This window comes from Rhinoraja longicauda, chromosome 42 (assembly GCF_053455715.1).
Source record: "Rhinoraja longicauda isolate Sanriku21f chromosome 42, sRhiLon1.1, whole genome shotgun sequence".
NCBI classification, from domain to species: domain Eukaryota; kingdom Metazoa; phylum Chordata; class Chondrichthyes; order Rajiformes; family Arhynchobatidae; genus Rhinoraja; species Rhinoraja longicauda.
In genome coordinates this window covers 9363415-9387509 of record NC_135994.1, presented here as the reverse complement: position 1 = coordinate 9387509, position 24095 = coordinate 9363415, and the positions used below count along the sequence as shown (strand labels likewise).

The window sequence follows — 24095 nt, the reverse complement described above, 5'->3', positions numbered from 1 at the left end:
TGCAACTTGCTGGGTGCAGCGGTAGAGTTGCTGCCTCACGGCGCCAGAGACCCGGGTTCCATCCCGACCACTGGGGCTGCCTGTACGGAGTTTGCACGTTCTCCCCGTGACCTGCCTGGGTTTTCTCCGGGTGCTCCGGTTTCCTCCCACACTCCAAAGACGTGCATGTCTGTAGGGTTAATTGGCTTGGTAAATGTTAAAAATTGTCCCTGGTGTGTGTAGGATAGTGTTAGTGTGCGGGGATCGCTGGTCGGCGCGGACTCGGTGGGCCGAAGGGCCTGTTTCTGCGCTGTATTTCTAAAGTAAACTGAACATAGAACAGTACAGCACAGGGTCGGGCCCGTCGGCCCATGATGTCTGTGCTGAGCCTGATGCTCGTTGATCTGGTGGCATGTGATCCATATCCCTCCATGCTCTGCATATCCATGTGCCTTTAACCCTCACAGCTCAGCGGTATGAACGATGATTTTTCTCATTTCAAGTAACTCCTGCATTCTCCCCCCCCACCCCTCTTCCCCCCCCCCCCCCCCCCCCCCACCACCACATCTTCCCCCCTCCTAGTGATTTTGGATGTATGGGAAGGAACTGCAGAAGCTGGTTTAAATCGAAGGTAGACACAAAACGCTGGAGTAACTCAGCAGGTCAGGCAGCATCTCTGGAGAGAAGGAATGGGTGAGACCCTTCTTCAGACAGACATCAGTCTGAAGAAGGGTCTCGACCCGAAACGTCACCCAATCCTTCTCTCCAGAGACGCTGCCTGTCCCGCTGAGTTACTCCAGAACTTTGTGTCTACCTACTGATTGTGGATGATCAGCCATGATCGTATTGAATGGCGGTGCTGGCTCCACGGGGCCGAATGGCCTCCTCCTGCACCTATCGTCTATGTTTCTGATTGAACCTGCTTTCCCTTTCTGTTGAACTGAGCGTCTCCCACTTGTCTTACAGTTGCGAGTTTTCAAATTGGCAAAGTCGTGGCCCACGCTGAACATGCTGATCAAGATCATCGGCAACTCTGTGGGCGCTCTGGGCAACCTGACCTTGGTGTTGGCCATCATTGTCTTCATCTTTGCCGTGGTGGGCATGCAGCTGTTTGGCAAGAGCTACAAGGACTGCGTGTGTAAGATTAACAAGGACTGTATCCTGCCGCGCTGGCACATGCACGATTTCTTCCACTCCTTCCTCATCGTCTTCCGAGTGCTGTGCGGGGAGTGGATTGAGACGATGTGGGACTGCATGGAGGTGGCGGGCCAGGGCATGTGTCTCGTCGTCTTCATGATGGTCATGGTCATTGGCAATCTCGTGGTAAGCAACCGAGCGCTATGTCTTGGGTAGAAACGCCCAACGGTAACCTCAGCTTAGAGATACAGCGCGGAAACAGGCCCTTTGGCCCACTTGAGGCCGCGCCGACCAGCCAACCCCGAACACTAACACTATCCTACACACACTAGGGAGAATTTTACATTGATACCAATTAACCTACAAACCCGCACGTCTTTGGAGTGTGGGAGGAAACCGGAGCACCCGGAGAAAACCCACGCAGGTCACGGGGAGAACGTACAAACTCCGTACAGACAGCATCCGTGGTCAGGATTGAACCCAGGTCCCTGACGCTGTGAGGCAGCAACTCTACCACTGCGCCACCGCGCCGAACCATGCCCCATGTTACTCCGAGGAACTGACTCTGTTTCAGTTTGAGTTTCTGTTTCAGTTTAGTTTATTGTCACGTGTACCGGGATACAGTGAAAAGCTTTTGTTGCGTGCTAACCAGCGAGCAGAAAGACAATACGTGATTACAATCGAGCCGTCCACAGTGTACAGATACAGGATAAGTAGGTACAATATTTAGAGCAAAGATATAACATTGAAGTCCCATAAAGTCTGGTTAATGATAGTTCGAGGGTCTCCACTGAGGTAGATGGGAGGTCAGGACCACTCTCTAGTTGGTGAGAGGACGGTTCAGTTGCCTGAAAACAGCCGGGAAGAAACTGACCCTGAATCTGGAGGTGTGCGTTTTCACACTTCTGTACCTCTTGCCCGATGGGAGAGGGGAGAAGAGGGAGAGGCCGGGGTGAGACTGGTCCTTGATTATGCTGCTGGCCTTGCCGAGGCAGCGTGAGGTGTAGATGGAGTCGATGGAAGGGAGGTTGGTTTGTGTGACGGTCTGGGCTGCTGGCCTTGCCGAGGCAGCGTGAGGTGTAGATGGAGTCGATGGAAGGGAGGTTGGTTTGTATGATGGTCTGGGCTGCTGGCCTTGCCGAGGCAGCGTGAGGTGTAGATGGAGTCGATGGAAGGGAGGTTGGTTTGTATGATGGTCTGGGCTGCTGGCCTTGCCGAGGCAGCGTGAGGTGTAGATGGAGTCGATGGAAGGGAGGTTGGTTTGTGTGATGGTCTGGGCTGCGTCCACAACTCTCTGCGATTTCTTCCGGGTCTTGGATGGAGCTGTTCCCAAACCGTGCTGTGATCCATCCCGATGAAATGCTTTCTGCGGCGCATCTGTAGAAGTTGGTGAGAGTTGTTGGGGATATAATGTTGTATATGGACAGAGATTTATTTTTCGATCAGTGCCAGAGATCTTAAAGCAAGCTGCCCACCAAGACATAACAATCTCTGTGATGTGGCCTTACCCAAAATAGAGTGGATGTGGAGAGGATGTTTCCACTAGTGGGAGAGTCTAGGACCAGAGGGCACAGCCTCAGAATTAAAGGACATTCCTGTAGGAAGGAGATGAGGAGGAATTTCTTTAGCCAGAGGGCGGTGAATCTGTGGAATTCAGTGCCACAGACGGCTGTGGAGGCCAAGTCAGTGGATAGGTTTAAGGTAGAGATAGACAGATTCTTGATTAGTACGGTGTCAGGGGTTACGGGGAGAAGGCGGGAGAATGGGGTTGGGAGGGAGAGATAGATCAGCCATGATTGAATGATGGAGCGGACTCGATGGGCCGAATGGCCTCATTCTGCTCCTGTGCCTTGCGCGCTTCCTGCTGATTCGGCATTGGTTCAGTGACAAGTCAAACTCATGCCATCAACAGGAAGGCAGCGGCGTGTCCCCATCGGCACTGCAGATGCTGGAGTCCGGAGCAGCCAGTGATCTGCTGCGGGAACTCAGTTGGTCAAGCAGCATCTGTGGTGGGGAAATGAATCGTCGACCCTCTGGCCCGGCGTCTTGCATCGGCCTGGAAACGTCAGCAGTTGCCTCCCCACACCCCAGATGCTGCCCGACCCATTGAGTTTCTCCAGCAGATTGTTGACAGCCACAGAGTGATACAGCACGGAAACAGGCCCTTCGGCCCAACTCATCCATGCTGACCAAGATGCCCCCTCTGCACTAGTCCCACCTGCCCGTACTTGGCCCATCGATGGACACAGAAAGCTGGAGTAACTCAGCGGGACAGGCAGCATCTCTGGAGGGAAGGAATGGGTGACGTTTCGGGTCGAGACCCTTCTTGAGACTGAAGAAGGGTCTCGACCCGAAACGCCACCCATTCCTTCTCTCCCGAGATGCTGCCTGTCCCGTTGAGTTGTTGTGTCTATCTTCAGTCCTAACCCACCGATCCACTCAAAATGCTGGAGTAACTCAGCAGGACTGCTACAGCAGGTCAATAACTGAGTTACTGTCCTGCTGAGTTACTCCAGCATTTTGTGTCTATCTTCGGTTGAAGGCAGCATCTGCAATTTCTTCCCATGCGTTTGGCCCATGTCCCTCCAAACCTTACCAATCCATGTACCCGTCCAAATGTCTTTTAAACGGTGTTATGGTCCCTGTCTCCAGATTCCAGCATCTGCAGTCTAGTGTCAACAGATATTCTTGAGCTATTTTTGACTCTGGCTCGATGACTCACAGGAGCAAGGTCCACTCTATTTCGCAATGTTTAATTTGGGGATTTTGTTATGCTTCATTACTCTGGCGAGGATGGCAGAATGAGACACAGGTTGGCACAGGGTGGCACAGCGGGTAGAGCCGCTGCCTCACAGTGCCAAGGCCCCAGGTTCCACACTGACCTCAGGTGCTGTATGTGTGGAGTTTGCACAGTTGAGTCGGGAAGCAAAGGCTCGCATTTTTAAAAAATTAAACGTCAATTTTAGAACATGACTAAACCAAAAGTTTATTTTAGTTTCGTTTACTTTTCAAGATGCAATATGGAAACAGGCCCTTCGGCCCGCCGAGTCCGTGCTGACCATCGATCGTCCGTTCACACACTAGTTCTGTGTTATCCCACTTTCTCATCCACTCCCTGCACACTAGGGGGCAATTTACAGAGGGCTGATTAACCCACAAACCCGCACGTCTTTGGGATGTGGGAGGGAACCAGAGGAAACCCACGCGGTCACAGGAAGAACGTGCAAACTCCACACAGACAGAGCACCCATAGTCAGGATCGAGCCCGGGGCTCTGGCGCTGTGAGGCAGCAGCTCTACCCGCTGCGCCACAGTGCAAGGAACTTGAACCAATGATATTTATTGGTACTTAATGTATAGAAACATAGACAATAGGTGCAGGAGGAGGCCATTCGGCCCTTTGCACCATTTAATATGATCATGGCAGATCATCCAATATCTGTACCCCATTCCTGCTTTCTCCCCATATCCCTTCATTCCGTTAGTCCCAAGAGCTAAATCTAACTCGCTCCGATACTCTCTGACTCTCTGTCCAATGTTCTGTGCACTTTCTTACAATTTATATGTGAGATTGAGTTTGAGCTTAGTTTATTGTCACGTGTGCTGAGGTACAGTGAAAAGCTTTTGGTGCGTGCTAACCAGTCAGCGGAAAGACAATACATGATTACAATCGAGCCATTTACAGTGTACAGACACTGGATAAGGGAATAATATGAAAAACGTTTAGTACACGATAAAGCCAGTCGAGTTGCAGAAAAGGGCGGCACAGTGGCACAGAGGTAGAGTTGCTGCCTTACAGCGTTTACAGCACTGAAGACCCGGGTTCCATCCCGACTACAGGTGCTGTCTGTACGGAGTTTGTACTTTCTCCCCGGGACCTGCGTGGGTTTTCTCCGGGTGCTCCGGTTTTCTCCCACATTCCAAAGACATACAGGTTTGTTGGTTAATTGGCTTGGTATGAAAGTAAAATGTGTGTAGGATAGTGTTAGTGTGCGGGGATCGCTGGTCGGCGCGGACTCGGTGGGCCTAAGGGCCTGTTTCTGCGCTGCATCTCTAAACTAAACTAAACTCAACTAAAGTCCGATCAAAGATAGTCTGAGGGTGGCCAATCATTTTGCAATGTTCTTCCACGAATCTGACATTTCCTCCATAAATCCCTGTTCATGTAAGTCCAGTGGTGAAGTTAATCTGTTTGGGGAGGGGAAATAAAGTCCAAACTTTGACAAAAGAATAAATATAACGTTCTTAATACACGAAGGGAATTAAACCTACAAGAGATGGGGTTATCTGAAAGATGTAGGCTTTGCTTCACAGCTTGTCCTTTCCCACAGGCTTTAGTTTAGCAGCACAGAATCAGGCCCTTCGGCCCACCGAGTCCACACCGACCATCGATCACCTGCACACACACACCAGTTCTGCATTATCCCACTTTCTCATCCACTGCTTCAACAAAGAAGCACGGTGGCGCAGCGGTAGAGTTGCTGCCTCACGGCGCCAGAGACCCGGGTTCCATCCCAGCTACGGGTGCTGTCTGTACAGACCTGCGTGGGTTTTCTCCGGGCGCTCCGGTTTCCTCCCACACTCCAAAGACATGCAGGTTTGTAGGTTAATTGGTTTCTGGAAATTGCAAAAATTGTTCCCAGTGTGTCGGATAGAACTAGTGTGAGGGCATCGCTGGTCGGCATGGACTCAGTGGGCCAAAGGGCCTGTATCCGCGCTGTAGTCTGAAGTCTCAAGTGTACATTAAACATGCAGAAGTAAGATAGGTTTAGTCGAAAGTGTGCATTAAACTCACAGAATTCAGATAGGTTTGGAGGGATATGGGCCAAACGCAGGCAGGTGGGACTAGTGTAGCTGGGACATGTTGGCCGGTGTGGGCAAGTTGGGCCTGTTTCCATGCTGTATCAATCTATGACTAATTGTTCTGAAACATTGGGAAGAATTAATTTGAGTCATAGAGTGATACAGTGTGGAAACAGGCCCTTCATAGAGTCACAGAGTGATACAGTGTGGAAACAGGCCCTTCATAGAGTCACAGAATGATACAGTGTGGACAGGTATGTAGGTTAATTGGCTGGGTAAATGTAAAAATTGTCCCTAGTGGGTGTAGGATAGTGTTAATGTACGGGGATCGCTGGGCGGCACGGACTTGGAGGGCCGAAAAGGCCTGTTTCCGGCTGTATATATATGATATGATATGATATGAAACAGGTTCTTCATAGAGTCACAGAATGATACAGTGTGGAAACAGGTTCTTCATAGAGTCACAGAATGATACAGTGTGGAAACAGGCCCTTCATAGAGTCACAGAGTGATACAGTGTGGAAACAGGCCCTTCATAGAGTCACAGAGTGATACAGTGTGGAAACAGGCCCTTCATAGAGTCACAGAGTGATACAGTGTGGAAACAGGCCCTTCATAGAGTCACAGAGTGATACAGTGTGGAAACAGGCCCTTCATAGAGTCACAGAGTGATACAGTGTGGAAACAGACCCTTCATAGAGTCACAGAGTGATACAGTGTGGAAACAGGCTCTTCATAGAGTCACATAGAAACATAGAAACATAGAAAATAGGTGCAGGAGTAGGCCATTCGGCCCTTCGAGCCTGCACCGCCATTCAATATGATCATGGCTGATCATCCAGCTCAGTAACCTGTACCTGCCTTCTCTCCATACCCCCTGATCCCTTTAGCCACAAGGGCCACATCTAACTCCCTCTTAAATATAGCCAATGAACTGGCCTCAACTACCTTCTGTGGCAGAGAATTCCACAGACTCACCACTCTCTGTGTGAAGAAATGTTTTCTCATCTCGGTCCTAAAAGACTTCCCCCTTATCCTTAAGCTGTGACCCCTGGTTCTGGACTTCCCCAACATTGGGAACAATCTTCCCGCATCTAGCCTCTCCAACCCCTTAAGAATTTTATATGTTTCTATAAGATTCCCCCTCAGTCTTCTAAATTCCAGCGAGTACAAGCCGAGTCTATCCAGTCTTTTTTCATATGAAAGTCCTGCCATCCCAGGGATCAATCTGGTGAACCTTCTCTGTACTCCCTCTAAGGCTAGAATGTCTTTCCTCAGATTAGGAGACCAAAACTGTACACAATACTCCAGGTGCGGTCTCACCAAGGCCCTGTACAACTGCAGCAGAACCTCCCTGCACCTATACTCAAATCCTCTTGCTATGAATGCCAACATACCATTCGCTTTCTTAACTGCCTGCTGCACCTGCACGCTTGCTTTCAATGACTGGTGCACCATGACACCCAGGTCACGTTGCATCTCCCCTTTTCCTAATTGGCCACCATTCAGGTAATACTCTGCTTTCCTGTTCCTGCCGCCAAAGTGGATAACCTCACATTTATCCACATTATATTGCATCTGCCATGCATTTGCCCACTTGCCTAATCTATCCAAGTCACTCTGCAGCCTCCTAGCATCCTCCTCGCAGCTAACACTGCCACCCAGCTTCGTGTCATCCGCAAACTTAGAGATGTTGCATTCAATTCCCTCGTCCAAATCATTAATATATATTGTAAATAACTGGGGTCCCAGCACTGAGCCTTGCGGTACCCCACTAGTCACTGCCTGCCATTCCGAAAAGGACCCGTTTATTCCTACTCTTTGCTTCCTGTCCGTCAACCAATTCTATATTCACCTCAACACTGAACCCCCAATACCGTGTGCTTTAAGTTTGTACACCAATCTCCTATGTGGGACCTTGTCGAAGGCCTTCTGGAAGTCCAGATATAACACATCGACTGGTTCTCCCTTATCCACTCTACTAGTTACATCCTCGAAAAATTCTATAAGATTCGTCATCATGATTTGCGTTTTGTAAATCCATGATGATTTCACCACTTTCCAAATGTGATGCTATCACATCTTTAATAACTGACTCTAGCATTTCCCCCACTACCGATGTTAGGCTAACTGGTCTATAATTCCCTGTTTTCTCTCTCCCTCCCTTTTTAAAAAGTGGGGTTACATTAGCTACCCTCCAATCCTCAGGAACTACTCCAGAATCTAAAGAGTTTTGAAAAATGATCACTAATGCATCCACTATTTCTGGGGCTACTTCCTTAAGCACTCTGGGATGCAGCCTATCTGGCCCTGGGGATTTATCTGCCTTTAATCCATTTAATTTACTTAACACCACTTCCCGACTAACCTGGATTTCCCTCAGTTCCTCCATCTCATTAGACCCCCGGTCTCCTGCTATTTCCGGCAGACGGTTTATGTCTTCCTTAGTGAAAACAGAACCAAAGTAGTTGTTCAATTGGTCTGCCATGTCCTTGTTCCCCATGATCAATTCACCTGTTTCCGACTGCAAGGGACCTACATTTGTCTTAACTAGTCTTTTTCTCTTCACATACCTCTAAAAGCTTTTGCAGTCAGTTTTTATGTTCCTTGCCAGTTTTCTCTCATAATCCATTTTCCCTTTCCTAATTAAGCCCTTTGTCCTCCTCTGCTGGACTCTGAATTTCTCCCAATTCTCTGGTATGATACTTTTTCTGGCTAATTTATATACTTCATCTTTTGTTTGAATACTATCCTTGATTTCCCTTGTTAGCCACGGATGCACTACCTTTCCTGGTTTGTTCTTTTGCCAAACTGGGATGAACAATTGTTGTAGTTCATCCATGCGATCTTTAAATGCCTTCCATTGCATGTCCACCGTCAACCCTTTAAGTATCAATTGCCAGTCTATCTTGGACAATTCACGTCTCATATTCACGTCACAGAGTGATACAGTGTGGAAACAGGCCCTTCATAGAGTCACAGATTGATACAGTGTGGAAACAGGCCCTTCATAGAGTCACAGAGTGATACAGTGTGGAAACAGGCCCTTCATAGAGTCACAGAGTGATACAGTGTGGAAACAGGCCCTTCATAGAGTCACAGAGTGATACAGTGTGGAAACAGACCCTTCATGGAGTCACAGAGTGATACAGTGTGGAAACAGGCCCTTCATAGAGTCACAGAGTGATACAGTGTGGAAACAGGCCCTTCATAGAGTCACAGAGTGATACAGTGTGGAAACAGGCCCTTCGGCCCAACTTGCCCACACCGGCCAACATGTCCCAGGTACACTAGTCCCACCTGCCCGCGTTTGGCCCATATCCCTCCAAACCTGTCCTATCCAGGTACCTGTCTAACTGTTTCTTAAACGTTGGGATAGTCCCTCCGGCAGATCGTTCCGTACACCCACCACCCTCTGTGTGGAAACCTGCTGCTGTGGTTTGTAAAGATGCTGTGGCCATCCTGGTGAGGCCGCGTTGTAATTACCGTTCTCGTTGTCTGCCCCCCCCCCCCCCCTTCCCCTCCCGCTGCAGGTGCTGAACCTGTTCCTGGCCTTGCTGCTGAGCTCCTTCAGTGCGGACAACCTGGCAGCGACAGACGACGACGGGGAGATCAACAACCTGCAGCTGTCGGTGATCCGCATCAAGAAGGGGATCGCCTTCATGAAGGTGTACAGCCATGAGTTTGTCCAGAAGCACTTCAAGAGTAAGGACGCGGACGAGGCCAAGCCGCTGGACGAGCTGATCGACAAGAAGGTGAACTACATCGGCAACCACACCGGCGCCGACATCAACCGCGAGATGGACTACCAGAAGAATGGCAACGGGACCACCAGCGGCATCGGCAGCAGCGTGGAGAAGTACATCATCGACGACGACCACAACTCCTTCATTCACAACCCCAACCTCACTGTCCGCGTCCCCATCGCTGTCGGCGAGTCCGACTTCGAGAACCTCAACACGGAAGACTTCAGCAGTGAATCTGAAGTCGGTGGCAGCAAAGAGGTAGGACGGGGGTGTGGTAACAAGGGTTGTGCCAAAGAGGTAGGACGGGGGTGTGGTAACAAGGGTTGTGCCAAAGAGGTAGGACGGGGGTGTGGTAACAAGGGTTGTGCCAAAGAGGTAGGACGGGGGTGTGGTAACAAGGGTTGTGCCAAAGAGGTAGGACGGGGGTGTGGTAGCAAGGGTTGTGCCAAAGAGGTAGGACGGGGGTGTGGTAACAAGGGTTGTGCCAAAATGCTGGAGCCACACAGTGGCAAACTGTATCCTTCCCGGGCACACGCCAGCCTCTTGTTGCATGCGGAGCGGATGTTGTGGGAGAGTCTAGGACCAGAGGGCACAGCCTCAGAATTAAAGGACGTTCCTTTAGGAAGGAGATGAGGAGGAATTTCTTCAGCCAGAGGGTGGTGAATCTGTGGATTTCATTGCCACAGACGCAATGAAATCCACAGATGGAGGCCAAGTGGAAATCCACTGTGGAGGCCAAGTCAGTGGATATATTTAAGGCAGAGATAGATAGATTCTTGATTAGTATGGGTGTCAGGGGTTATGGGGAGAAGGCAGGAGAATGGGGTTAGGAGGGAGAGATAGATCAGCCATGATTGAATGGCGGAGTAGACTCGATGGGCCGAATTCCTCATCCTTCTAAACTCCAGCGAGTACAGGCCCAGTACCTCTAATTATTACAGCAGCACTTGTAAGCCTTTTGTTCAAAAATGGGTCAGCTCGACTGGGATGTTGTACAGATAAGAATTTCAGTGGAAAAAAGCCATTCTTGTTTCCTTATGTTAGAGGTGAAATTTCTTGCTTCAACTGCCCAATTCACAAACCTTACTTAGCATTGTTTTTGTAAACCACTGGGGGCGCTGTCTGTACGGAGTTTGCACGTTCTCCCCGTGACCTGCGTGGGTTTTCTCCGGGTGCTCCGGTTTCCTCCCACACTCCAAAGACGTGCGGGTTTGTAAGTTACTTGGCTTGGTATAGGTGTAAATTGTCGCTATTTTGTATAGGATATTGTTAATGTGAGGGGATCGCTGGTCGGTACGGACTCGGTGGGCCGAAGGGCCTGCTACCGAAGGGCGCAGCGGTAAAGCTACTGCCTCACACCGCCAGAGACCCGGGTTTCATCCTGACTATGGGTGCTGTCTGTACGGAGTTTGTACGTTCTCCCCATGACCTGCGTGGGTTTTCTCCGGGCGCTCCGGTTTCCTCCCACACTCCAAAGACGTGCAGGTTTGTAGGTTAATCGGCTTCAGTAAAATTGTAAACCGTCCCTAGTGTGTGTACGATAGTGTTAGTGTGCGGGGATCGCTGGTCGGCGCAGACTCGGTGGGCCGAAGGGCCTGTTTCTGCGCTGTTTCTCTAAAACTAAACTAAAAGTGAGTTTGAGGTTCTGGGTTGCCTTGTGGAGTGGTGTGATGATGGATATCCAAGGGGTTAACAGGCTGAGTGCCAGGACATAGGGAAATACAACGTTCACGTCAACAAAAGTCAAATACCCAGCCTGGAAGGGCGTGACAACCAAAGATCCTAGAGGAGCAAGATAGACCACTCGACCCTAACAACCAAAGATACTAGAGGAGCAAGATAGACCACTCGACCCTAACAACCAAAGATACTAGAGGAGCAAGATGGACCACTCGATTCTAACAACCAAAGATACTAGAGGAGCAAGATAGACCACTCGACCCTAACAACCAAAGATCCTAGAGGAGCAAGATAGACCACTCGACCCTAACAACCAAAGATACTAGAGGAACCAGATAGACCACTCGACCCTAAAAACCGTAGTACGTCACGGCGCCATTTTAGTCGGTAGAAACTTGCAGAAACATTTTAAAAGAAAAATAACAACAACCTGTGCATTGATAGATGAGATATATTCTGCATTTTAATGGTATCACCACACATACTGTTCCCCCACAACACTGATTACACTGCGAGAGGCAGAGCGAACGGAGGGTTTGGCCTACTAAAATGGCTCCTTTGCGTACTACACTATATAGTATATACAGTACACCATATACACTATATAGGTGATTTTGACGGAGTGGTCTATCTTGCTCCTCTAGTATCTTTGATGACAACTCTGCAAGTTGATTTAAATAAAAGGAGACAATTGAATAACTACTTTGGTTCTGTCTTCACTAAGGAAGACATAAATAATCTGCCGGAAATAGTAGGGGACCAGGGGTCTAACAAGATGGAGGTACTGAATGAAATCCAGGTTAGTCGGGAAGTGGTGTTAGGTAAATTAAATGGATTAAAGGCAGATAAATCCCCAGGACCAGATAGGCTGCATCCCAGAGTGCTTAAGGAAGTAGCCTCAGAAATTGTGGATGCATTAGTGATAATTTTTCAAAACTCTTTAGATTCTGGAGTAGTTCCTGAGGACTGGAGGGTATCTAATGTAACCCTACTTTTCAAAAAGGGAGGGAGAGAGAAAACGGGGAATTACAGACCAGTTAGTCTAACATCGGTGGTGGAGAAAATGCTAGAGTCAGTTATTAAGGATGGGATAGCAGCACATTTGGAAAGTGGTGAAATCATTGGACAAAGTCAGCATGGATTTATGAAAGGTAAATCATGTCTGACGAATCTTATAGAATTTTTCGAGGATGTAACTAGTAGAGTGGATAAGGGAGAACCAGTGGATGTGTTATATCTGGACTTCCAGAAGGCTTTCGACAAGGTCCCACATAAGAGATTAGTATGCAAACTTAAAGCACACGGTATTGTGGGTTCAGTATTGATGTGGATAGAGAACTGGCTGGCAGACAGGAAGCAAAGAGTAGGAATAAACGGGTCCTTTTCAGAATGGCAGGCATTGACTAGTGGGGTACCGCAAGGCTCAGTGCTGGGACTCCAGCTATTTACAATATATATTAATGATTTGGACGAGGGAATTGAATGCAACATCTCCAAGTTTGCGGATGACACGAAGCTGGGGGGCAGTGTTAGCTGTGAGGAGGATGCTAGGAGGCTGCAACGTGACTTGGATAGGTTAGGTGAGTGGGCAAATGCATGGCAGATGCAGTATAATGTGGATAAATGTGAGGTTATCCACTTTGGTGGCAAGAACAGGAAAGCAGACTATTATCTGAATGGTGGCCGATTAGGAGAAGGGGAGATGCAGCGAGACCTTGGTGTCGTGGTACACCAGTCATTGAAAGTAGGCATGCAGGTGCAGCAGGCAGTGAAGAAAGCCAATGGTATGTTGGCATTCATAGCGAGGGGATTTGAGTATAGGAGCAGGGAGGTTCTGCTGCAGTTGTACAGGGCATTGGTGAGACCACACCTGGAGTATTGCGTACAGTTTTGGTCTCCTAATCTGAGGAAAGACATTCTTGCCATAGAGGGAGTACAGAGAAGGTTCACCAGATTGATTCCTGGGATGGCAGGACTTTCATATGAAGAAAGACTGGATAGACTCGGCTTGTACTCGCTGGAATTTAGAAGATTGAGGGGGGATCTTATAGAAACTTACAAAATTCTTAAGGGGTTGGACAGGCTAGATGCAGGAAGATTGTTCCTGATGTTGAGGAAGTCCAGAACAAGGGGTCACAGTTTAAGGATAAGGGGGAAGTCTTTTAGGACCGAGATGAGAAAGTTTTTTTTCACACAGAGAGTGGTGAATCTGTGGAATTCTCTGCCACAGAAGGTAGTTGAGGCCAGTTCATTGGCTATATTTAAGAGGGAGTTAGATGTGGCCCTTGTGGCTAAAGGGATCAGGGGGTATGGAGAGAAGGCAGGTACAGGATACTGAGTTGGATGATCAGCCATGATCATATTGAATGGCGGTGCAGGCTCGAAGGGCCGAATGGCCTACTCCTGCACCTATTTTCTATGTTTCTATGTTTCTATAAAAATTATAGGCGTAGATTACTTTCTAAATGGTGAGAGAATTCAGAAATCAGAGGTGCAAAGGGACCGGTGGTAAGGAAGGCAAATCAAATGCGAGCATTTAATTAGAGAGGAGTAGAGTACAAAAACAGGGTGTAATGCTGAGGCTCTATAAGGCGCTGGTCAGGCCGCATTTGGAGCACTGTGAGCAGTTTTGGGCCCCATATCTGAGGAAGGATGGCTCTGGAGAGGGTCCAGAGGAGGTTTCCTAGAACGATCCCAGGAATGAGTGGGTTAACATATGATGAGCGTTTGTCGGCACTGGGCCTGTACTCGCTGGGGTTTAGGAGGATGAGAGGGGACCTCATTGAAACTTACCGAATAGTGAGCGGCCTGGATAGAGTGGATGTGGAGAGGATGTTTCCACTAGTGGGAGAGTCTAGGACCAGAGGGCACAGCCTCAGAATAAAAGGACGTACCTTTAGAAAGGAGGTGAGGAGGGATTTCTTTAGTCAGAGGGTGGTGAATCTGTGGGATTCAGCGCCACATGGAGGCCAAGACATTGGGTATTTTTGAAGTGAAGATTGACAGGTTCTTGATTACTAAGGATGTCAAACGTTATGGGGAGAAGGCAGGAGAATGGGGTTGAGAGGGAGAGATAGATCAGCCATGATTGAATGGCAGAGTAGACTCGATGGGCCGAATGGCCTAATTCTGCTGCTCGGACTTATGAACTTGCTGAGACCAACTTTGATCTGCATACAACTGATCCATGTGCTCCCATTCCCTGCTTATCCATGTGCATCTAAAATTTATGTGGAGGTGCATATGAATGCAGAAAGCAAAACGTCTGAGATTAATTTTCACATGAACACAAAATGGATAGGACCACTTTCGCTGCCTGTTGTACGTTGTTTAGTGTGGACAAGTTGGGCCACAGGGCCTGTTTTCACGCTGTATGTCTCTCTGAACTTTCCTATTCATGTCCCTGACTTATTGTGTTGATTTCATTTCTTCCCAATCCTACCCAAATGATCAAGAGAGCACATAGGTTTAACTGAAAGAGTACAGACTTTATAGAAGCTGATGGCTTTATATTCCTGGGTAGATTACCTTCGTCAGAGGGTGGTGAATCTGTGGGATTCATTACCACAGACAGATTAGTGCGTCTGTACTAGTAGATTAGTTCAGGTGTCAGGGGTTATGGGGAGAAGGCAGGAGAATGGGGTGAGGAGGGAGAGATAGATCAGCCATGATTGAATGGCGGAGTGGACTTGATGGGCCGAATGGCCTAATTCTGCTCCTATCACTTCTGAACATGGAGTTATTTTTATAAAGTATAAAGTTTGGGGAGTTGTGATATTCAATAAGGACACAAGCATGAAAATAATTAAAATGAGAAAGTGAATTATAGATGACTTCCTGGGCATTTATTAACCTTAATTTTAGAATAATTTAATAGCTAAAATAGTTTGTGGATAGAATTTTTTTTTAAGGTGAGCATGTGTGAGAAAGATCCTGAATCAGGATCGAACATGGAACAGTACAGAGCAGCACGGTGGTGCAGCGATAGAGTTGCTGTCTTGCAGCGCCAGAGACCCGGGTTCCATCCCGACCACGGGTGCTGTCTGTACAGAGTTTGCACGTTCTCCCCGTGACCTGCGTGGGTTTTCTCCGGGTGCTCCGGTTTCCTCCCACACTCCAAAGACGTGCAGGTTTGCAGGTTAATTGGCTTGGTGGAAGTGTAAATTGTCCCAGGTGTGTGTAGGATTGTGTTAATGTGCGGGGATCGCTGGTCGGTGCGGACTCGGTGGGCCGAAGGGCCTGTTTCAGTGCTGTATCTCTACAATAAACTAAACTAAGAAACTAAACAACAGTACAGGAACAGGCCCTTCGCCCCACAATGTTTGTGATGAACATGATTCCAAGTTAAACTAACCTCTGCCTGCACGTGATCCATATCTCACCATTCCCAGCATATCCATGTGCCTATTCAAGATGGCCGCACCGTTGTGTTTGGCTGCCTGCCACTGTATGTTTCTTTTTTTCCTGGTCAGATGTGCAGCACTTTGGTCAACGTGGGTTGTTTTTAAATGTGCTATACAAATAAATTGACTTGACTTGACTTGACTATCTAAAAGTCCCCCGGTATTTTTTTTAGCAGTGCATTCACCTGCCATCCGACAGGTGGCTCAGCCTTGTATTCATTTCAAGCTTTGAATTTTGTATTGATTTTCACATGTACAGCAATCTTTAATTTTCAGACTTTAATTTTTGTTTTGAGAAACAGGCCCTTCGGCCCACCGAGTCCATCCCCCGCTCACACTAGTTCTGTGTTATCCCACTTTCCCATCCACTCCCTGCACACTAGGGGGCAATTTACAGGGGGGCCGATTAATCCACACACCCACACGTCTTTGGGATGTGGGAGGGAACCGGAGCACCCGGAGGAAACCCACACGGTCACGGGGAGAACGTGCCAACTCCACACAGACAGCGCCCATAGTCAAGATGGAACCCGGGTCTCTAGCGCTGTGATACAACGGCTCTACCGCTGTGCCACAGTACAGGGAACTTGAACCAATGATATTTATTGGTTCTTAATGTATAAAAACTCTGTCCAACGTTTCGTGCACTTTTAATTTATATGTGAAATTGAGTTTGAGTTGAGTTTATTGTCACGTTTACCCGGGTACATTGAAAAGTTTTTGTTGCATGCTATCCAGTCAGCGGAAAGACAATACAGTATGGACAATCAGTATGGATAGAACTAAGGAATTGTAAGGGTAAAAGACCCTAATGGGAGTTATCTGCAGGCCCCCAAACAGTAGCCTCGACATAGGGTGCAAGTTGAATCAGGAGCTAAAATTGGCATGTCGCAAATGTAATGCTACGGTGGTTATGGGAGATTTCAACATGCAGGTAGACTGGGAAAATCAGCTTGGTAATGGACCCCAGGGAAGGGAATTTGTGGAGTGCCTCCGAGATGGATTCTTAGTGCAGCTTGTACTGGAGCCTACCAGGGAGAAGGCAATTCTGGATTTAGTGTTGTGTAATGAACCGGATTTGATACGGGAACTCAAGGTTAAAGAGCCATTAGGAGGTAGTGACCATATTATGATACGTTTTAATCTACAATTTGAGAGGGAGAAGGGAAAATTGGAAGTGTCAGTTTTGCAGTTGAGCAAGGGGGACTATGGAGGCATGAGGGAGGAGCTGGCCAGAGTTGGCTGGAAAGGGACCCTAGCAGGGAAGACGGTGGAACAACAGTGGCAGGTATTTCTGGGAATAATACAGAAGGTGCAGGATCAGTTCATTCCAAAGAGGAAGAAAGATTCTCAGGGGAGTAAGAGGCAACCGGGGCTGACAAGGGAAGTCAAGGACAGTATAAAAATAAAGGAGAAGAAGTATAACATAGCAAAGATGAGTGGGAAGCTAGAGGATTTGGACTCTTTTAAAGAGCAACAGAAGATAACTAAAAAGGCAATACGGGGAGAAAAGATGAGGTACGAGGGTAAGCTAGCCAATAATATAAAGGAGGATAGTAAAAGGTTCTTTAGGTATGTGAAGAGGAAAAAAATAGTTAAGACAAATATGGGTCCCTTGAAGACAGAAGCAGGTGAATTTATTACGGGGAACAAGTAAATGGCAGACGAGTTGAACAGGTACTTTGGATCTGTCTTCACTAAGAAAGATACAAACAATCTCCCAGATGTTCTAGTGGCCAGAGGTCCTAGGGTGACGGAGGAACTGAAGGAAATCCACATTAGGTAGGAAATGGTGTTGGGTAGACTGATGGGACTGAAGGCTGATAAATCCCCAGGGCCTGATGGTCTGCATCCCAGAGTACTTATGGAGGTGGCGCTAGAAATTGTGGACGCATTGGTGATCATTTTCCAATGTTGTATAGATCCAGGATCAGTTCCTGTGGATTGGAGGGTAACTAATGTTATCCCACTTTTTAAGAAAGGAGGGAGAGAGAAAACGGGAAATTATAGACCAGTTAGTCTGACATCAGTGGTGGGGAAGATGCTGGAGTCAATTATAAAAGACGAAATTGCGAAGCATTTGGATAGTAGTAACAGGATCGTTCTGAGTCAGCATGGATTTTCAAAGGGGAAATCATGCTTGACTAATCTTCTGGAATTTTTTGAGGATGTAACTAGGAGAATGGACAAGGGAGAGCCGGTGGATGTGGTGTACCTGGACTTTCAGAAAGCCTTTGATAAGGTCCTACAGAGGAGATTAGTGGGCAAAATTAGAGCACATGGTATTGGGGGTAGGGTACTGACATGGATAGAAAATTGGTTGGCAGACAGGAAACAAAGAGCAGGGATTAACGGGTCCCTTTCAGAATGGCAGGCAGTGACTAGTGGGGTACCGCAAGGCTCGGTGCTGGGACCGCAGCTATTTACAATATACATTAATGACTTGGATGAAGGGATTAAAAGTAACATTAGCAAATTTGCAGATGATACAAAGCTGGGTGGTAGTATGAACTGTGAGGAAGATGCTATGAGGTTGCAGGGTGACTTGGACAGGTTGTGTGAGTGGGCGGATGCATGGCAGATGCAGTTTAATGTGGATAAATGTGAGGTTATCCACTTTGGTGGTAAGAACAGGAAGGCAGATTATTATCTGAATGGTGTCAAGTTAGGAAATGGGGAAGTTCAACGAGATCTGGGTGTCCTGGTGCATCAGTCACTGAAAGGAAGCATGCAGGTAGAGCAGGCAGTGAAGAAAGCCAATGGAATGTTGGCCTTTCTGACAAGAGGAGTTGAGCAAATAGGTCCTTCTGCAGTTGTATAGCGCCCTAGTGAGACCACACCTGGAGTACTGTGTGCAGTTTTGGTCTCCAAATTTGAGGAAGGATATTCTTGCTATTGAGGGCTTGCAGCGTAGGTTTACTAGGTTAATTCCCGGAATGGCGGGACTGTCGTATGTTGAAAGACTGGAGCGACTGGGCTTGTATACACTGGAATTTAGAAGGAAGAGAGGGGATCTTATTGAAACATATAAGATTATTAAGGGATTGTACACGCTAGAGGCAGGAAACATGTTGCCTGATAACAGCTGGGAAGAAACTGACCCTGAATCTGGAGGTGTGCGTTTTCACACTTCTGTACCTCTTGCCCGATGGGAGAGGGGAGAAGAGGGAGTGGCCGGGGTGAGACTGGTCCTTGATTATGCTGCTGGCCTTGCCGAGGCAGCGTGAGGTGTAGATGGAGTCAATGGAAGGGAGGTTGGTTTGTGTGATGGTCTGGGCTGCTGGCCTTGCCGAGTCAGCGTGAGGTGTAGATGGAGTCGATGGAAGGGAGGTTGGTTTGTGTGATGGTGTGGGCTGCTGGCCTTGCCGAGGCAGCGTGAGGTGTAGATGGAGTCGATGGATGGGAGGTTGGTTTGTGTGATGGTCTGGGCTGCTGGCCTTGCCGAGACAGCGTGAGGTGTGGATGGAGTCGATGGAAGGGAGGTTGGTTTGTGTGATGGTCTGGGCTGCTGGCCTTGCCGAGGCAGCGTGAGGTGTAGATGGAGTCAGTGGAAGGGAGGTTGGTTTGTGTGATTGTCTGGGCTGCGTCCACAACTCTCTGCGATTGCTTGTGTTCTTGGATGGAGCTGTTCCCAAACCGTGCTGTGATGCATCCTGGGAGTGTGGTGTGAGTGTTGCTGTTCATGGCATCATTTATTATCCGTCCTTAATTGCTCTTGAGAAGGGCTTTGCTTTTGCTAACCGGTGTGGGAGGAGGTTCAGTGCGGGGTGAGGGGGAGTCAAGACACCGGGACGTTTGGGAGGCTGATGGAGGGGGGTATCGAGATCTGGGTGTTGGGGGAATCAGGGCTCAGGGTTGGGGTTGGCTTGGGTGTTGGGGTGCGACTAGGTTCCCTAAATTAACGGGAATTGTGCTGAATCCTGGTGGCCACTGCCCTTCATCAGATCATAGGTCAGAGGAGCAGAATTAAACAAAGCCACGGGTGAAAGATCATAAGTCACAGGAATGGAAGTGGGCCATTCAGCCCATTCAGGCCATTCAGCCCATCGAGTCCACTCTGCCATTCAGTCACGGCTGATCTATCTTTCCCTCTCAACCCCACATCTTGGCGGCTTCTCAAGGCTGTTCCTGGCAAAGGGAATATTTTCCAGTCTGGAGAAAGGTCCCGACCTGAAACGGCGCCATTCTCGCTTTTGGTCCATGCCGACCAAGATTCTGCAGTGAAGCTAGTCCCATTTATTCACGTTTGGCCCACATCCCTCTAAACCTTACCTATCAATGTACCTGACCTCACCCAGTGTGAAGAAGGGTCTCGACCGGAAACATCACCCATTCCTTCTCTCCAGAGATGCTGCCTGAGTTACTCCAGCATTTTGTGTCTATCTTTGCTTTAAACCAGTTCCTTCCTACATATCCACCTGACTTACTGACTTCAAGGTTTCAAGGTCTGTTTATTGTCACATGTACCAATTGAGGTACAGTGAAATTGTGGGTAGGATTCTTCCCAATCCTACCCAAATTCCCTCTCAATCCCATTCTCCTGCCTTCTCCCCGTAACCTTTGACACCCGTACTAATCAAGAACTTATCAATCTCCCTTTTAAAATAAAACCCAAATGACTTGGCCTCCTTAGCCATCTGTGGCAATGAATTCCACAGATTCACCGCCCTCTGACTGAAGAAATTCCTCCTCATCTCCATTTTAAAGCTTCCTCCTTTAATTCTGAGGCTGTGCCCTCTGGTCCTAGACTCTCCCACTAGTGGAAACATCCTCTCCACATCCACTCTATCCAGGCCTTTCACTATGGGGCACGGTGGCGCAGCAGTAGAGTTGCTGCCTCACAGCGCCAGAGACCCGGATTCCATCCCGACTACGGGCGCTGCCTGTACGGAGTTTGTACGTTCTCCCCGTGACCGCGTGGGTTTTTTCCGGGATCTCTGGTTTCCTCCCACTCTCCAAAGACGTACAGGTTTGTAAGTTAATTGGCTTGGTAAAATTGTGAATTGTCACTGTTCGGTATGCTTCAATAAGATCCCCCCTCATCCTTCTCAACTCCAGCAAGTACAGGGCAGTGGAACGCTCATCATTCATTAACCCAATCATCCCTGGGATCATTCACCACCCTCTGACTGAAGAAATTCCTCCTCATCTTCATTCTCAGAAGAGTCAGGGGAAAGGGAAACGAGTCGGTGATCTGATGGCCAAGTTGTGCCTCAAACCTACATTGTCACTTCAAATATACGGCAATGCCAGAGGAGGTAGTTGAGGCTGGGACTATCCCAACGTTTAAGAAACAGTTGGACAGGTACATGGATAGGACAGGTTTGGAGGGATATGGGCCAAACGCAGGCAGGTGGGACTAGTGTAGATGGGGCATGTTGGCCAGTGTGGGCAAGTTGGGCCGAAGGGCCTGTTTCCACACTGTATCACTCTGTGACTCTATGAAGGGCCTGTTTCCACACTGTATCACTCTGTGACTCTATGAAGGGCCTGTTTCCGCACTGTATCACTCTGTGACTCTATGAAGGGCCTGTTTCCACACTGTATCACTCTGTGACTCTATGAAGGGCCTGTTTCCGCACTGTATCACTTTGTGACTCTATGAAGGGCCTGTTTCCACACTGTATCACTCTGTGACTCTATGAAGGGCCTGTTTCCACACTGTATCACTCTGTGACTCTATGAAGGGTCTGTTTCCACACTGTATCACTCTGTGACTCTATGAAGGGCCTGTTTCCACACTGTATCACTCTGTGACTCTATGAAGGGCCTGTTTCCACACTGTATCACTCTGTGACTCTATGAAGGGCCTGTTTCCACACTGTATCACTCTGTGACTCTATGAAGGGCCTGTTTCCACACTGTATCACTCTGTGACTCTATGAAGGGCCTGTTTCCACACTGTATCACTCTGTGACTCTATGAAGGGCCTGTTTCCACACTGTATCACTCTGTGACTCTATGAAGGGCCTGTTTCCACACTGTATCACTCTGTGACTCTATGAAGGGCCTGTTTCCACACTGTATCACTCTGTGACTCTATGAAGGGCCTGTTTCCACACTGTATCACTCTGTGACTCTATGAAGGGCCTGTTTCCACACTGTATCACTCTGTGACTCTATGAAGGGCCTGTTTCCACACTGTATCACTCTGTGACTCTATGAAGGGCCTGTTTCCACACTGTATCACTCTGTGACTCTATGAAGGGCCTGTTTCCACACTGTATCACTCTGTGACTCTATGAAGGGCCTGTTTCCACACTGTATCACTCTGTGACTCTATGAAGGGCCTGTTTCCACACAGTATCACTCTGTGACTCTATGAAGGGCCTGTTTCCACACTGTATCACTCTGTGACTCTATGAAGGGCCTGTTTCCACACTGTATCACTCTGTGACTCTATGAAGGGCCTGTTTCCACACTGTATCACTCCGTGACTCTATGAAGGGCCTGTTTCCACACTGTATCACTCTGTGACTCTATGAAGGGCCTGTTTCCACACTGTATCACTCTGTGACTCTATGAAGGGCCTGTTTCCACACTGTATTACTCTGATACAGTGTGGAAACAGGCCCTTTATAGAGTCATCTGCTGGTCCGGTACCTCCTTTAATCCGGATACAATTCCACGAGCGCACTTGAAATCCCTCCGGAAAACGTGGCTCCCAGGCCGGGTGAGGCGGCCGATCTCGGCCTCATCGGGACTTCCGCGGCCGATCGATCGGCGGGTGGAATCTGCCCGCTGAGGCCGGGGCTCTGGAACTCCGGCCCAGCCAGAGTCAGCAGATCCGGTCCCATAGCCGACCTCCACGGCCGACTTTGCAGGCCGGTATCTCGGCCCCTCGGCGGCCTAGGCGGAACATTCCGGTATCATTTACCTCCTCTCAGAGGCCGCGACCTCTGTTGGCAACACGGATAATCCGGAAAGCCTCTGGAACCAAGGATGCTGGAAAACAGTGGTGGGGCTGTAATGATAATTTATTGGAGATCAAAGCACAACAGTTGCATGGTTAAGAGTTCACACTTATATTTTAAACATTGAGCCTCTGTGATTTCAACTTCCTTAAACTAGCCTTAGATTGCCCCCGTGCTCTAAGTTCCCATGTAATGCCGGCCTTTTCTGAATAAACTATCCCAGCCTGCCACTCTGTACACTGTTTCATCAGCATTTCCTCTTAATGCAGTCTTATAGCACGGAAACAGGCCCTTCGGCCCAACTCATCCTTGCCAACCAAGATGCCCCATCTAAGCTTCGATGAGGAATAACTTTTTCAGTCAGAGAGTTGTAAATCTGTGGAATTCTCTGCCTCAGAAGGCAGTGGAGGCCAATTCTCTGAATGCATTCAAGAGAGAGCTAGATAGAGCTCTTAAGGATAGCGGAGTCAGGGGGTATGGGGAGAAGGCAGGAATGGGGTACTGATTGAGAATGATTAGCCATGATTACATTGAATGGTGGTGCGCCTATTGTTTATTGTCTATTGTCTATTGTCTAAGCTGGTATCATTTGCCCGCGTTTGCCCCATATCTCTCAAAAAATGTCTTATCTATGAATCTGTCTGAGTGTCTTGTTATAGGACCTGCCCCAACTACCTCCTCTGGCAGCTCGTTCCATACACCCACCACCCTCTGAATGAAAAAGATACCCCTCAGGTTCCTATTAAATCTTTCTCCTCTCACCCTAAACCTTTGTCCTCAGGTTCTTGATTCCCCCTACCCTGTGTAAAAGACCCTATGCATTTGCCCTATCTATTCCCTTCATGATTTTATACACCTCTATAAGATTACCCCTCATCCTCCTGCGCTCCAAGGAGTAGAGTCCCAGCCTGCTCAACCTCTCCCTGTAGCTCACACCCTCTAGTCCTGGCAACATCCTCGTATATCTTTTCTGCACCACTTTCCAGCATAATCATTTCATCTGCAACAGTTGAAAGAGTGGCACGGTGGCGCAGCCTCACAGCGACAGAGACCCGGGTTCCATCCTGACTGCGGGTGCTGTCTGTACGGAGTTTGTACGTTCTCCCCGTGACCTGCGTGGGTTTCCTCCGGGTGCTCCGGTTTCCTCCCACACTCCAAAGACGTGCAGGTTTGTAGGCTAATTGGCTTGGTATGAATCTAAATTGGCCCTCGTGTGTGTAGGTTAGTGTTAGAGTGCGGGGATCGATGGTCGGCGCGGACTCGGTGGGCCGAAGGGCCTGTTTCCTCGCTGTATCTCTAAACTTAAACTAAACTAAGTTGATGACCGCTACAAAATGGTACAGCAAAAAATGCTGCAGTAACTCCGTCAGTCTGGCAACATCCCTGGAGAACATGGATAGGCGATGTTTCAGGTCGGGACACTTCGGCTGACCA

At 48.5% G+C, this 24095-nt stretch overlaps 1 protein-coding gene across 3 annotated transcripts in view; it reads left to right on the top strand.

Annotated features, from left to right (window-relative positions):
- The window catches only part of LOC144612020 (sodium channel protein type 8 subunit alpha-like), a 255684-nt gene that overhangs the window by 188213 nt on the left and 43376 nt on the right, over positions 1 to 24095 (top strand). For all 3 annotated transcript variants that reach the window (XM_078431465.1, XM_078431467.1, XM_078431466.1), the window contains exons 17-18: positions 946 to 1302; positions 9452 to 9922. In XM_078431465.1, coding sequence (XP_078287591.1) covers positions 946 to 1302; positions 9452 to 9922 — 828 coding nt within the window. The remainder of the gene's footprint in view (positions 1 to 945; positions 1303 to 9451; positions 9923 to 24095) is intronic.